Source organism: Micromesistius poutassou (assembly GCF_964030765.1).
Source record: "Micromesistius poutassou genome assembly, chromosome: 9".
NCBI lineage: Eukaryota > Metazoa > Chordata > Actinopteri > Gadiformes > Gadidae > Micromesistius > Micromesistius poutassou.
The window spans coordinates 8,896,420-8,913,419 of NC_140279.1; the positions used below are offsets into that span (position 1 = coordinate 8,896,420).

The window sequence follows — 17,000 nt, forward strand, 5'->3', positions numbered from 1 at the left end:
TTATGACAAAATTGTGAGGACTAGGCTTGGCGGAACCTTCTGATGGTACAATTGTTGCTGACAGATGGATTTCTCTGAAACACCGCTCAAGTTAGCCTGACAGTTAACCTGCTCCCGACCAGGTTAGTTTGGTCAGATAAATTGCCATGGTTACTTAGCGGAGATTCCCTTAAGTCACGTTCATGGAACGCAACTCTAGCTGAAATAAGCCCGGCTTTGCGCTTAGCCTGGTTGATGGAATACCCCTCTGGCCTCGACTGATGTTGTCTGTTTGCCCTGGCATATGATTGGGTGAAAGCAGAGAAAATTGAGAGGAGGAGACAATTAGCATATGACAAAAAATATATTTCTGATGGGCCATTGTTTACTTACAAGTTTAGAATACAGGATAGAAAAACACAGTATACAGAATATATCCAACATATTTATTTACCAAATCCATAATTGTATTTTAACCTCTATAAAGGGAAAACTATAAAATAAAGCTGACCCACGCAACATCTATTTCACGCATGTATGTACAAACCTTTGATAATGCCTTTTAAGAACTTAAATGTTACATTCACTATGATGTTGGCAATTTAAAAACATCAGACACGGCTGCAAACTGATCACAGCCTGCTACCATGCTTTTTCCATTACCTATGCTTAATGTGTCATTTTACAAAGATATTGCAAAACGCATAGTTTTCAAAGATATCATATCATAAGTGTGCCATCATTTGAGGACCAAAAACGAACGCACATCAGCAAAAATAATGGCAGCTTATTACCCCAAATAGTCAATTTTAGCTTGTGCTGCAGTAGGACCCTTGTCAGGTCTCTCATGGGACTGTGGCCTTACTCAACCTTCTGCCTGAGAATTCTCTTCTCCTCCTCCACAAAACTCTTGTCAGAGGTGGCCTGACCTAGGTCCCTCTTCCTCTTTTCCTTCTGCTGGAAGGTCTCCACACGCCGCTTCTTGGCGGAGGCGGAGCCAGCCTCTGTATCCTCATCTACGATTAGAGAGAAGAGATGGATTTGGGGGTTAGGGAGTGTCCATAGACTCGTACAAATGAAGGGATGGCAGCGTCTGCGTCTCTCTCTGGCCAATTTCCACAGAGCCTGACCGTGATGTGAGCATGATGAGAGAGAGAGAGAGAGAGAGAGAGAGAGAGAGAGAGAGAGAGAGAGAGAGAGAGAGAGAGAGAGAGAGAGAGAGAGAGATGCAGACGCTGCCATCCCTTCACTCGTACGAGGAGTCTATGAGTGAGAGAGAGAGAGAGATGCAGACGCTGCCATCCCTTCACTCGTACGAGGAGTCTATGAGAGAGAGAGAGAGAGAGAGAGAGAGAGAGCAAGAGAGAGAGGCCTTTAGAGCCAACCTGAATCAGGGGCTTGTTCCTCATCTGGCAGGAAGCGGGCATTGCCTGTAAAAGGCTGTGGTGCGTCGTCCCCGTTGTCCTCATAAACATTGGACCACTTTATGGCCATGTCCATCCCAGGCGGAGCTCCTTTTTTCCTCTCTGGCTCTGATGCGTATGAATGGGGGGGGGGGACTGCATTGGTCTTCCAGGGTTTAAAGTCTTTTGCCGGCTGGATAAACGAGAATATAAAAAAAGGTTATTTATTACACCAAAAAGCTGGCTAGTGGGTGTATTACACACACACACACACACACACACACACACACACACACACACACACACACACACACACACACACACACACACACACACTACGTTTGCAGTTACCTCTTCTGGGGCTTTCACTGCACGACTTTCCCAGTCTATTTGCTTATTAAGTGGATTGTAAAGAAAAGCAGGCTTTGAAACCGATTTGAATAGTTCGTCTGGCTTTGGTAAGGGGACATTGGCCTCCCGTTTCGCGGACTGTTTTGAAGACTTGCCCCCGCTGGACGACGCATCTCCCCCCAATGTCTCTTTGGATTTCTTTACTCGTTCGTCCTCTTCGTCGGAATTGCTATCACTGCTGTCGCTCAAATCGTCGTAGCTCGAAAAGAAATGGAACGAATCCGATTTATTCTCCTCTGTCATAATGTCTGTGAAATATAAATAGTTTTGCGTAATACCGAATTTAAATAAATACAATTATACTTATATACTAAAAGAACTGGTAATAACAACCATTTTGTCTACTCCATTTTGAATGAGCCACCAAAACAGTTGTTAGCATGGCTTCGCGACAGTGTCGTGAAGCAAATCCAGTAAAGAAACATCCCTCGTTATGTATGCCAATGAAGCTCGTCCATTCAATGTGGTTTAAAAGAACGTGTCTTTACAGCAGAAAGTATTTGTAGTCTTGTGGCTCCACAGTGCCTTTGTATTGCAAAACTGCATTAATCAATGGACCAGATGTTTTTCATTTTTGTATGGACAAATCAAATTCATTGTACAAAGATCTGGTGGTCTTCATAGAGACTTCTCTAATGCCACTTAGAATGGCACTTTATTAATGGTTTAATAACTTATTGACCAATAACTTTTCCATTTTAATTGCATAGCAACATTTGTTTTTGATCGGCTTTGAGGACTCTCTTTTCTTTAAATGTGTAAATATAATAAAATTAAAAGCTAAACTAGCAAGTTTGAATGAGAAACCCTTTTGGTATGAATGAATATGAGTTATAACTATTTGTTTTGCACTTTTGTTCATGATCTTTTTGCAAGACCATGAACAATCTCTCCATTATGACATAATAATCTTCTTAGTCCTATTCATTGTGTTTGTGATCACATTTAAGGCCTAACAAATATCACTGGCAGTGTGCAAGTCACAATGAAAATTGCTTATAGCTGGGAGCATGCTAAAAACATTAATTTTATTTATTTTAAGTAGGCCTACACCCCGTCGTTTTATAGAAGTGGTCTGACGTTAAGTCCATCTCTACACAGCCTACAATAAACATAACATTTAGCTTCGATTCTTTCATTTAGGTTACTGTGCATTGTCTGTATTGTGATCTGTGTTGACTAGTTTTTTTTCTTGATCAAAGCATTTTTATTTATTATGCACTGTCAACTGAACCTTGTACAGTTCAGGTTGAACTGTACAAGGTAGGGATTGAACGAGAGCCAATTTTCGAGCGAAGCATAGACAATGGGTAATTGCATAAACTGTCCACTAGAGTGCAACCCTGCTTTATCTAAGACAGTGCCGCCAAAGTCAAGCAGGTATGTCTTTGGCTATTTGAAACAACTGCATACACCCCTGCTCACATAACCTAGCCCTTATCCACATTCGTTTGAGTTGCAGCAAAGTGTACTGTATTTAACTAAACTGTATGTCCAACCATTGAAAGGTTTAGTTGATTCAACCTTTAACCATCTTTTATCATCCCTGTTGTTGTTATGTTTTTGACACAGGCCTGTAATGACTATAATTAACAAAAGTAACTCCTCACCATACAGCCACCCTCAGGCTTATCACACCCCCCTCCACTGATGAAGAAGAGAGTGTTGCATAGCTCATCTCAGCACACTATGCTCTTAGGGGTCACTCATTGCAACAGCGCAGAGATCAAACATCAGCTACATAACAGCAATGCATATATCTTCCAAGCATACTTTCTACAGCTTTATTCTGTCTCGCACAAAGCTCACCAAAAATATAGCCAGCACTTCAAATGATGCTGCTTTCATTGTAAGGTGAGATGCAGGTCAGTTTAGTTTGTTACAGCATATTGCTATCTAAAATTTACTGGCAGGCCTGTAGGCAAGCATCAGCATTCAAGACTTGAATGGCCATTCTGTAGAATATATATTTATTGTTATTATTATTATTATTATTATTATTATTATTAATAATAATAATAATATTAATATTATTAATATTAATAATAATAATACCAATAATATTGTTATAATTAGTGGTGGAAGTAGTTTAGTAGTATTGGTTGTGATAGCTGTTAACCAAATAGTAACCCCTGACATGATTTACCACCACATATGACAAATTTTTCATGCACATTTTTTTTTGCACAATTTGTGTTTTTGAAACAGAAAATGCTGACCTTTCAGACTGTTGACCCTCCCATTAACGCTTTGATTCTGAGCACAGGTAATAACAATGTTTCAGGCCGGAACATCTGATTCAGCCCTGGACTTGAAGATGATATACATCCCCTCCTGGAAGCACACATTCTCTGTTGACAGGGAAGGCTCTGACACACATGCTTAGCACTCTCAGGCTGGAGACACAAAGCTTGCATCCGAAAACCATGAAACCAAAGGCATCTTGAACGTCTTGAACGTGTGCAACGATGAAGGGGAACACAAAGGTAATAAAATGCGTCTTTAATAAACATGACCCTCATGTATCCCTCAGAAGTCCTGCGTTACCTGCACCGACATGCAGTGCCCTGTTTTATAAATTATGGAAAACTAGCTATGGTGGATTTACACGTACCCCCCTGGCTGTGTTATAATATGATTGTACTAGGCCGTTGTTTCAGTAGTTTTTTCATTCATGAAATTGTACTAGTATTACTTATTCAACTTATATATATATATTTTATAAAGGCACATGTGCCTTTATAATCACATTACTCTTTTTAATATATGATAATGTTTTGTCTTCTTCTCCTGCTGTTTAATACAACTAGCGATGTGGTGGCTTAACAACCAACTGCTTCGTCTCTCTCTCTCTCTCTCTCTCTCTCTCTCTCTCTCTCTCTCTCTCTTGCCAATTTCCACAGAGCCTGACCATGATGTGAGAAATTCACCAGGGAGGTGAAAAGCCTCCCCCTTCCCCTCCCCCTCGTCTCTGTTTTATGTAGCCATTCATAATCTCTCCAGCGTCCTTATTTCATCCATAGGCTTATCTCAGCACACGTTAAATAGGCCAACATAGCCTCGGATGGCATTGGTTGGCAGGTGATTGAACACATTGTGGTTTGTTTGTTTGTTTGTTTCGATTGTTATTTATATTTCTTCTGTCTGGCTTGGCTTTAAGTAATGTCACCCTAAGGGTATGTCAATAGCTGGAATAAAAACATTTAGCAACATAGCTCACCAGTGGATTTATGTACTAAGTTACCATGTTATTTTTAAGATCTGAATGGAATCACGCGATTCCAAGCTAATCTGAACATTTTAAAATTGGAATGAGTCTCTAGGTGAAAAATTGTGGTAGGAGATGGGTCCCAAAGTTTGTCGAGAATAAGAAAGAAAGAAAGAAAGAATAAAACTTAAGAACAATAGTTGAGCACTGCATGCAGCACTCACTGTTCAATTTCTAGTTATTATTTATTTAAGTGTGACTACTTTCACTCGTCATAAATACTAATATTTTAGTATTGAAGATGATTCCTCCTCTCATCTGGCAGGGTTATGTACATTGAATGTGCATTCTGAAAAAACTGAAGTGGAGCATTTCATGAAATAAGTCCTTTCATTGTTGGTGTTTTTTTTTCAGGCCATGAAAGTTGTGATCAGCATTTATGTCAACACACAGATTAATCTTTCCTATGTGTACATTATCATGAATGTTTTATGCATGACTGAACTAAATCCATCACAAATATGGAACTCCTTCACCTCCTTTGTGACTTTTGAAATCCTTCTTCTGCCCTTTCCACGCAGTTGAACCTTCTCTTTCATTAAGCATACCCCACACAGAGAATAGGCCGTACCTCGGCTGGTGTTGTCTTCCAATCTGGTAAAACGCAATTTTGTTTTCGTATCATATATATCCATATGTGCTTGTTTACGACCTATGGACATTATTTCATTTTCTGTATCATGCAAGCATATAGCCTGTATTTAAAACATGTATGTGTTATATGAACACAATATTCTGAACAACCCCCCAACATATTGATCTAGGTTCCTGTGATAGGAGCGGGACGCTGTGATAAGGAACATGAGCTGCGTGTAAAGTGTAATTTACATAAACCTAGATAAATATGTATCACCTTAATAGTGCACTTCAATCGTTTACTAATTTAAAGATAAATGATTTAGCCGGTTTTTACTCCAAACAATAGCTCTGCTCCAAACCACAGCTCATCGTTGAGCTGAGCTGAGCTGCCATAAATTGTCTTTTTTTTTGAGGGGATATTATTCATGCTTGGTGTGTATTGACTATTTCCGTTGTTCAATGCAATGATCATGGCAAGCTTTATATTTACAATAGAGAAAAAAAAATTCTGTAAGCACTAGAACTCCAAATCTCGGACATGTCGTTCCCGGGACCCCAGGAAATGTGTGTATACATTTTTGCATCTCAAACCATCTTGAAAGGGCAGGGAAAGTAAATGGGTGGGTCGTTTTAAGTTCAAGTGCAAGTGCTAGACAGGAGGTGGAGGTTCAGCAGTGTTACAGCCTCTGGAAGGAAGCTGTACCTGAGCCTGCTGATGCGGGAGCACAGGCTCCTGTAGCGCCTGACAGATGGAAGTAGGGTGAAATGTCCATGGTTTGGGTGGGTGGCATCCTTGACTATGGATTTGGCTTTGTTGACTATGGATTTGGCTACTCTTTGTAGTGCCTTGCTGTCAGCAGCATTGCAGTTGCCGTACTATACAGAGATGTAGTTTGTGAGTTTGCTCTCAATGGTAGAGCGGTAGGAGTCCGATAGAATCCTAGAACATATAGGTGTGCTTTCTTAATTGTCCATAGGAAGTGAATGCACTGATGCGCCTTCTTCGCCAGACTAAAGGAGTTGAGGGACCAAGAAAGATTTTCTGCAATGTGGACCCCAAAGAACTTAAAGCTAGACACACGCTCCACCTCAGCACCGCTGATGTGGAGGGGGGAAATTGTTCAGTTCCTTGGCTGTAGGGTGTTTAGGCACTGGAACAATGGTGGCAGCATGTTGAAGATGTCGGTGAAGACACCAGCCAAATGCCCAGGCTAGCAACACACGTCCGGGAACTCCATTAGGGCCAGCAGCTTTTCGAGCATTCACCCTGCCCAGGATGGTGAAGAAATCTGAGGCGTGTCCTCGTCCGGTGAAACAGCTGATTTAAAGTCCAAAACAAGCATAGAATTGGTTCAGCTCGTCTGGGAGGGAAGGAGAGGAGGGTAGGGAAGAGTTGCATGGGGATTTGTTGGTGATTGTATGTAGGCCTTGCCACATATGCCGGGGGTCGGAGGAGTTTAAGTGCTCTTCAATCCTTTTCTTGTAGGTGTGTTTGGCCCTGGATATTCCTTTTCTCAGGTTGGATCTGGCTTTGTCACTACCAAATCTGTCCATGCTCATCTTTCAGAGTGACATAACTAGTCCCACAGTGATTAGAAAAACAAAAGTAAATTATAAAAAGACACCTTGGAATATCTGTATATAGCGGAACCTAGTTTACTCCAAAAACATAACTTTTTACGGCAGCTCAAGCTGCCACACTCAACGTCGTTATGGCAACGAGTGTGCTGTGGTTTGGAGCAGAGCTATTGTTTGGCGTTAAAGCAAGCTAAATAATTTATTTTTAGATTAGTAAATGACTGAAGTGCACTATTAAGGTGATGAATCCTCATCTAGGTTTGTGTAGATGACTCTTAACAGGGAACTCATAAACTTGTTTGCAACGTGAACTGTGCTTACATTATTTACATTAATTTTCCTCATCATCGTCCCGCTCCTATCACAGAAATCAAGAATAAATATGTTTGGGGGTTGTTCAGAATATTGTGTTCATATAACATGTGCATGTATTAAATAAAGGATATATGCGTGCATGTTACAGAAAATTATATAATGGCTATAGTTCGTAAACAAGCTCAGGGATATTATATATGATAATTGGGGGCGGGGCGATTCCGAACAAAGATGTAGCTCATTGCTCCACATGTTTGAAAACATGTTGTGTAATCAAAATATGTAATTACGGTTATTTCTTAAACAGAATATAGCATGTCACATTTTTAGAGCTGTTATTGTAAAACTGCTATGTTTTCATAACGTAGTTATACTTCATTTTGGTGTGAGACTGGGTTTAAGGGATGTAGTTAGTTTCAGTTTTTGAGGAGGTCTGCTGCAAAAATCTGAATATGAGATTGTTGTTTTGACGTATACATAAATAGAGGGTGCCTACCCTAACCTGCCACCCCACCCCCACCCTCTTCTGAAGTCGAACAAAATCTCCCAAATGCATTGGTTTAAATGAGGTGTAAGGAAGAGGAAAAGGATGAGAGGTAGGCAGGGGGTGATGAAGAACTCTGGTTCAAAAGGACACAGAGGAGTGTTGTGGTCATGGCAGGGTGTGTGTGTGTGTGTGTGTGTGTGTGTGTGTGTGTGTGTGTGTGTGTGTGTGTGTGTGTGTGTGTGTGTGTGTGTGTGTGTGTGTGTGTGTTTGCAGGTGTGGGTGTGTATGTGTGTGTGTGTGTGTGTGTGTGTGTGTGTGTGTGTGTGTGTGTGTGTGTGTGTGTATGTGTGTGTGTGTGTGTGTGTGTGTGTGTGTGTGTGTTTGATTGTGCTTGTGCATGTGTGTGGAGAAGGGAATGGGGAATGATCATCCCTATCACATGGTCGAAGGTGTCCTGCAGTGGGAGGGGTTTGTGCCGAACACACCAACTGCTCTCAACCCAATGCCCTTCCTGTAGCTCTGATAACCCCCCAACTGCACCCCCAAACACTCCAAGGACCCCAACACACGTCTACTGTGACATACAGGCCCAGCCACCTCACATGCATCCAGATCAAGAACCTGACACCTGACACCTAGCACCTTGTTGGGATTGGAAAGTGGAGTAGTTGGTAGTTTACAGACCAGAACCCTTTGTATATTCAATTTTCTCCATTCCATGTGCCTGGTGGAAGGGATCACCAGGGATTAATAAAGTTTGATAATGCTGGTTCTTTTTGTGTTGAATGTGCAACTGTGCAAAATAATACATCTATTTTTGTTTTGCAGGCCTTCCAATTATAATATTGTGCTATGAAGATGGCAGCATGTAGTTTATCATTGATTTATCTGAGTTTATACTGCAGATATTTCGCACTTCCCACATCTGTTTGCTAGATATGGATACATCTGAAGCAATAGCTGGTTTCCCAGTTGCACAGATTTTACAAGAAGTTTGACAAGAAACAGACATAAACCAATCAACCCCAAAATATATAACACACCCTTTGAAGGGAGGTGTTTACCTAAAGCAAAAGGGATGTGCAGGAGTACCTCCCTGTTCTCTAGAAGGAGATTTGAGGGCTGTCTGCAAAACAGATTTGTCGCTGTAAGCCAGACCTTGCTGGATAGATAGCCATGCTCTTGCTAGCTCTCTGAATGTTCTGCACATTTCACCAGAAGAATGCTTTGAGCCGCAGCCAGAAACATCTACATTGTGTATTGATAATCCAAATGGTCTCGACCAGTACTCCGCCAATCATCAACTGAAAACAGAAAAACAGGGATGGGACCCAGCAGACTTCATAGCAGACATTTCGTACAGAGGAGTATGAAAGATAAGGCAAATAAAAATGAAGGAAAAGAGATGGATCTTTCTTATATTCTAGCTGTCAAATCATAATACATTATATAGTTCAGTCCAGATGGCTATGGGCCAAACTATGAGAAGATGTGCAGCCTTTAGGGATAGCCTTGGACTTGTCTTAGGCAGCCCCTCCTCCTCCAACCTACCACCCTTAGGTAAGACTCTGACAGTAAATGTACTTGTATCATCCTGATAGCAGCAGCTGTTCCGGAAAGCAGCAGCTGTAGGTCCACTTTGTGATCGGATGATGGGGCACATTGCAAAGGGACTGGAGGTAGTGGTGGAGGTAGTTGAGGGTGGCGTGGAGTGATTGAGGCCACATTTCACACCTCTGGGCAGCTCGGTGGGGGGTTTGGTATAGTGGCTTGGCAGGCAGAGTGCACCTGGCTGACCAGCAAGAGGCAGGGTGCAGCCCCTGCCTCCCCTCAGCCTTCCTTGACATGCTTAACAGATCAAAGGGGTAAACCCTGTTTAATCCTTAATCTCCTCACACTATTTATCCTTCATCCCACGTCAAACTCATCCACATCCTCCCACGTCAAACTATACATTTAGGAGATGTGCCAAATTTATAAAACCCATAATATATAAAATGTTATCTAGCTAGCTGTCCTTTAACCCTCCAACCCCGATCACGATACCCACAATAAACCCATGAATCTCTGGCTGTGAGATTTTCTGACTCATTAGATGAGCTCAGTCAAGTGGAGAATGTGGGGAGGGAGTGCAGTGAGGGGAGGCCCATGAGCCATTAGAAAACCCTGCCGTGACCTTGTCTAATATGAAATGGGTTGTAGGGAAGAGAGGTAGATGGGGGGAAGGGTTTGTCAGGCTAATCAAGCCTGCAGTTGGTTTTGGTGTCAACCTCATACACCCAGAGGAGGCCAGTGTCCTGTCCTGAAACAGTGCAGCGTGCTTAATGCAGCTCAGCAGTGAAGTTACTGGAGTGTTAACGCCTGTCAGTTACGTGGCTCCTCTGCCTCCTACTGATGCTGCCAGGTGTGTTGGGTGAGACTGGGTCCAGTTTGGAGCTGGTCCATGGCAAACAAATATGGGTGAGACAAAATTAAATTGGAAAGTTACCAATTTCAAAGGTCAATCCATACATGATCATTGGACTAAGTATTTTCACAACTTTAAGTCTAAAGTTGTGTGTCTCTCAGTGTGCTGGCCTATCTGTTTTGAATAAAATGTCAAGAATGCTACTGATGATAAATTAACAATGAATTGAGAATAACAGCACAACCACTTCCCATCTGTGTGTAAAGCAAATGTATTTTCTTCCTGGCTTGTTGTCTGTTGTCTTATTGTCTGTTTTGAGCAAGTGAATAGGCAGGAGAAATCTCCCACAGGACCAGAACCTGGTCTTCATCACTGCACACACTCTTCAAGAGAAGGGTCCCTCTGTGCGTTAAGCCCTCATTTATGGGAAGAGGTGGTACCGTGGTCGCTTTGCAGTATGGTACAAATCTGCCTGCTCAAAAAAAGTCTGCATATAGTTCTTAAGGGTGCTGAGGTACGGGTTGGAGCTGATTAGATTCCACAAGCATTCCAAGATTCAACTACATGGCTTTGCAAGGTCACCCTCCCAGTGTCTGTTTGACCATGGAAAGCCTTCACTATGCTATCTAGGTTATAATCAGGGTGCTGCAAAGACAGGGCCATAATAAAAGGACCATTGGCAAAAGTGTTTCAGCATTATGAAACCAAATTATTATATTCTTGCTTGTTCCCATCGGAATTGTCTTTCTCTTAGCGGCTTTCATTTACTTGTTATCTTTTTTTCTATTATATTACACACAAATCAAATAGATTAAATAAATGAAAATCACATGGCAAAGGACAGATTGTCTGATGAGATGAATCAGTTTATCTGCAAATCATCTAATACACGTTAAACAAAATTCACATAATTTGTATTTCCCAAATGGGAAATAGGCAACCACTGCCATTCTTTCACTAGAATCCATGGAAACTTTCACTAGTACTAAGGACAGGCATCCTAACTCTCTATAGAGAGTAAAGATGCTTGACATAAAGATGCTTGACCTAAACAAGCATGACATAAAGCAACTCCAACCGTTGATTTACAATCGTGTCCATAAACTCAACTGAGATAATATCGCTGTATTCATGAATGTTGTAAAATTAAGATATATATTTTATGATATTTGAATGCTTGTTAAAAATAAACAAATCTCTGACTGAAACACCATGTTTGCCTCATCGTGAATATATCTTATACTCATGAATGAGGCATGTGTAGGACCATTAAGCCATCACAATGCTTCATGGGGAATCCCTGCTGTGTAGAATGAACCAAATCCATGTTGGAAAATTTACCTCCACCCACTTGAAAATGCAGTAGTTTTGTGGGCATACATTGTTAACTGGCAGAGTCATCTGCACTGTAAGGATCAACTTCCATCCCCTTACAAGTCTCCTTGTGTATCAAAACCACATATGTCTATTCCTGACCACTGTGTTGGCCACACTGGTGTTTGGGTTTCTGTCAGCCTTGTCTCCGGCAGACCCAGTCGGATCAGGAGTGTCTGGCAGCTGTGATAATGACCTCAGGACCTTTTTTGTCTGGAGGACTTTGGCCAATTAACCTTGGAAAAATGTATGTTGCTTGGATGAAATGTATTCATTTTAAGGGGTTGTATGCAAACCTTTTACATAACAGAGCAGCAATTTGCTAATCTGTTTGACTTTTGGGGTTTAATTTTGGCTCACAGCGTCAAGCCATGACAAATCCATGAGGTGGGATGTAACTTGATTACAAATAAACCATTAATTCCACATGACTCCCACATCCTATTAATAATAATTTTCTAAATCATGGTTGGCCAAGAAATGCAACCCCTTGATCTCCTGATCATCTCAAGATTTAAAGCATGCCAACACACACAGCTAGTACCAAGGGATGTCACTCCCCAATCCATTTCTTAATGCACATGCACAATCTTTATAAAGCATAACTAACATGCAAACAAAACAGGATTTCTAAAACTTAACTCAAAGGTTAATCCAAAAATTCCATTGACTGCCAATGGTCATTTTAGTAACATATCGATAAAAACATAAAAATTATTAGATAGATATCTCCACTTGTTCTTGAGTTATTCTTCAATAGGCCTAATGGAGCATTTCCACCGGTGGGTGCGCTTAGGCCCAGCACGCCTTGATCCAGTAGTGAAGGTGCGGTTTGGCCCAGCTCAGTGACGGCTCGCGTTTCCACCGCCAACAACACCCTTATGGTAGGGCGGGGTTTAAGCTGGATTGCGATAGCCACGGCAGCTACATAAGCATCGTGACCTCATAGCAACCTGACACAGTGTAGCCTGCTAATAAATCCAATGAAAAAGAAGAATGCGACACATTAAACAAAGAGCAACAATGTAGGACGTCCAAGAAGGACGGGAAACTTTTGCACAATATTTTCCTCAATAAATGAAGCTTTCACCATTTCACCAGAAATACCTTGTGGGTAATGCGTTTTTGTGTTACTATCCCCCTGTCGCACGGAAGTAACGATTCTGTCGACCAATCCACGGACGGCGTGTGTAGCTCAAACTTGTTGGCACCCTTTCAGACCCCAACGGAGGAGTACTGAGAGGTAAGTACGGCTAATCATGGCTAAGTCCACTTGCCCACTTTTGGCGGTGGAAATGTGAACCGTGCCGCACCTTACCGCACAGAACCGTACCGCACTGCTGGTGGAAACGCGCCATAAGTAGTACTACTAAGGGAGTAAGTTAATATGCCATATGAAATAGGAAAGATACTCCTTCCATTTGTTTCTAATCTTCTCTAGAAGGTGTGGTTATTGGTTATTTGGTGTTCGTGGTCCAGCGGATAGCGTGTGATTTTCATTATTTCCTTTGAAGATTAAAGGAATAATGCAACCTAAACCACTTTGACATCATTAAATAAAGTCTATTGGTGAAGTTAAATGCAACTCAGGACCTATTTTACAGTTTTGTGTTAATTTGTGCTCATTTGGATTTGTATCGATTCTACTATGTTACACAGAGACATTGCTGCAGTAGTTACAATAGGGTTTAATTGGAGAGTATGTCTTCAAATCGCTGTAGATTCAACCATAAGTATCAGATATTAGGTTCATTCTCTTTTGACCACAACCCAGGGGATCTGTCTCAGAATGACTGCATGACCCCCCCCCCCCCCCCCCCCCGTCAACAATTACCCGCGGCTGGTTATAATGCGCAAATGCCCGGGCCGTTTTTTGCTCCCAGTCCGTCACTGTGCCACACATATTATTGACGAGCCAGCAACCTTGTAAATCCAGACGGCACTTTGGTTTGCGAGCTTGGAGTGTGGCATTTTTTTCAGTTTTGGACAGTTTTCCCCGAAAGTAAGGTCTACAGGATTGAAATCCAACACCAAAAACGGCCACTGAATGTTCTAGAGTTTCACAACTGGCTAGGCTAAAGTTGGCATTGCCAACGCCAAATAGATTGTACCTGATGTTGTGGTCCCTATGTCGTCCTATATGAAAGGTGGATCTATCCAGCATAAATATAGGTGGACACTTCCACTTGTGATGTCACTAAGGAACAGGGAAAGGAATATTATAAATGGATTGAATAATCATGGTTACACCTGGTGGTATAATAGTTTCAATCCATTTGAATCCATTTGCACATATGAAATGCATCTACCCTAAACTACCTCTATGTCTGGTTATGTAAGTCTACTAAACGCGTCTCAGCACTTTGGAGCTCTTTCTAATTGTTAGGGGCTTTTTGGATTTAAATGTAAATATATACATTATATATATTTTTTACATTTTAGGTAACAGACATGTGTAATGTACACAAGATGAAACCAGTGCTTTCAATTTCCCTGAAAATGCTGCTCGCCAAAGCTGCACAACGTAACAGTGGGTTTCATTGTGCATCATAAAATCAGTATTATTATTGTTCAACACATCATCCCAGGATAATGCTTATCATCATGGTCATTGGCTACACTTCACTCAGAAAGTATGAAGGATTCAGGCCTCAATAACTAGCAGCCTAAAACTATCACCCCTGATAAGAAAGAACATGCCTTTCAAGCAAGTCCCCCATCCTTCCCATGGAATGAAATGGGATTTTGAGAATTTGACTGAGCAAGTATAATGCTTGTTTCTGTTCCAGAGCCAGCTCCTCAGAGAACATATGCCAGCCAGAGGATCAGCTAAGATGAAAGGAAGGTCAGGGACATTTTTCTCTGTTTGACAGGCTCTAATTTCGATACTCTTCTCCACCCTACTCTCCTTTCTCCCATTCTTTTCTGTTTTCTTCTCTCATCTCCTCTTCTTTCTTCTGTTCTCTTTTTCTCTCTTACTACCCCCTGCATCTCGTCCCTCCTCGTCTCCTCTCATCACTTCTCTATCATCCAATCAAATTACCCATAATAAAACTCATTACGATTGTTGCTATCCATTTACTTTTTTTGAGGGATCCTGGCATTGTGGGCCCAAAGAAATCCCTTAAACCTACCAATATCTCCTAACCATGCCTAAATTTCTTGCCAGGTACACACTACAAATACTGCCACTGTAACGTGTTTCTCAAAACCGATAATTTATGATGTTAGGGAAACCATGAATGTCCTCTGCTCGTTGTCAGGTTTAGTATTTTACATGTGTCAGGATTTTTGGCAGTGATTAGATAACAGGATAATGGGAGTTTGCATGAACTTCTTTCCTCTGGTTCCTCTCTGTAGTGTTGTTATTATACAGTATATATAAATTGGTATATAGCTTTCTCCACTTTACCAGAGGAGCTGTCACTTTCACTGCACCTCTCCCAGACTTCTTCTTGGCCCAACCACCCCCTACTCCCTGCACTCCACAGGCCCCTTACTCCTGTATTTACCTATGATTCCTCCACAATCCACTCAGACACACACACAACCGCACACACATGATTGTATCTGCTACATGCACAGACCCTCTCCATGCTGCCATCTGTTAAGCTTTCTCCCAGCAGTTGCCCTCTCTTCCAACTCAGCAAAATAACAGCCCTGTGCATCCGCGGCCCAGCCAGGCAAGACAGAAATGACATAGGACCACCGCTGCTTATCAAAGAGGAAGACCGTGTTTGTGTCTATTCAGTCTCAGGAAGGGCCCTTTCTCGCTCTCTCTCTCTCTCTCCGCGGCAGAGAGAGAGAGACACAACTCTAACTCTTCAAGATCACACGTTTGTGTTTATTATAGGATTCCAGCACTTGGATTGCCATTTCTCGTTATTTAACTTTACATTAGGACTAAATATTAAATCTTGTACTTTCATCTGTCTGTCTACATGTCTGCTTGCCTGCCTCTCTCTATAGTCTCCAGTTCTATATAACCGGCTAAAATCTGGCTAAAACATGCTCCAGTGTTTCCCTTAGATCATTTTTCAGGCTTGGTCTACCCACCAAAAAAAGTCCTAAACCAAGGAGGCACGCAGGATGGCATATTTGCGCGGTCAGCTTCGGTCAGATGGAGCAGCAGGTGGTCTGCAATTTATTTTTGGGTTCAAATGTTTGTTCACTTGGTATATCAAGACTTAAAACTAACTGATCACAAAAAGAGGATGACTCTAAAAGTGAAGAGAGGATAAAAGTGAATTTATTGCATAAAAATAAATATGAACTTTGCAAAATATAGCACATTGTGAACACAGTAGAGCTGTTAATATTCCTCTATAATCCCATTTGAATTTCATTCCTTTTTATTTGTAATATTTAAATGATATTCAAATTGTTAATGCTCAAAATGCGCCGATTATTAATACTTACTATGTACTTTTACCCTGTATTCATAGGTTTATGCATGGCCAACACCACTATTAAACGTTCTGCCCACTATAGGGCATTCTACCAATAAATATTTCTTTCTTGCCAAGTAAATAATAGGCACAAAAGGATATTACATTAATGCCACCTCTCGACTATGTTAACATAATAAGCTGCGTTGTCCGTAGTGATAGAGAGCACTGACTCACGACCACTGGGCAACTTATTTAAAAAAAATAAAAACCTCCACCCCTCCTTAACGGTTAGGGTTAGGCAAACGTGTGTTGGGGACTTGTAAATGTATTTTATTTATTTTCATGGTATTTTGTTAAACATATATTTCTATATCTTAGCGATTTGCACTAACCTTACTGAGGAGGGGAATGCTGACCCGTGTATGGGGTACTAGATGCTCAGTGACACTTTTTTTTTGGCTCATGCATTGTGGTCCAGTCCTTCCTCCGCACAGCGCAACCCAGAAACACAGCTCATGCAGATCTGAACAAATGTGAACAGTTAGCCTCCATTGTGGTCCAGTCCTTCTTCCCCACAGCACAGACCAATTTATTTGTTACACTGTCATAATGGTGTCATGAGAGCCAGTCTATTCGTCATGATATCTTAATGACAAATCAAAATGGTACCACTGTACTTGAGTTCAAAGAATTTATTTGTTACACTGTCATAAGGGTGTCATGACAGCCGGTCTATCCTTCATGATATATTAAATGACAAATCAAAATGGTACCACTTTACTTGAGGTCAAAGAATTTCGTTACACTA

General features: G+C 41.4%; 1 protein-coding gene across 1 annotated transcript; it reads right to left on the reverse strand.

Annotated features, from left to right (window-relative positions):
- Window positions 1–329: 329 nt before the first annotated feature.
- cUnh1orf52 (chromosome Un C1orf52 homolog) lies at window positions 330–2,153 on the reverse strand. Its single transcript, XM_084473376.1, has 3 exons — window positions 1,734–2,153; window positions 1,365–1,575; window positions 330–995 (listed from the first exon to the last, which is right to left on the reverse strand). The coding sequence occupies exons 1-3, from the start codon at window positions 2,034–2,036 to the stop codon at window positions 841–843; spliced, it is 669 nt and encodes a 222-aa protein (XP_084329502.1). The 5' UTR covers window positions 2,037–2,153; the 3' UTR covers window positions 330–840.
- Window positions 2,154–17,000: the final 14,847 nt, after the last annotated feature.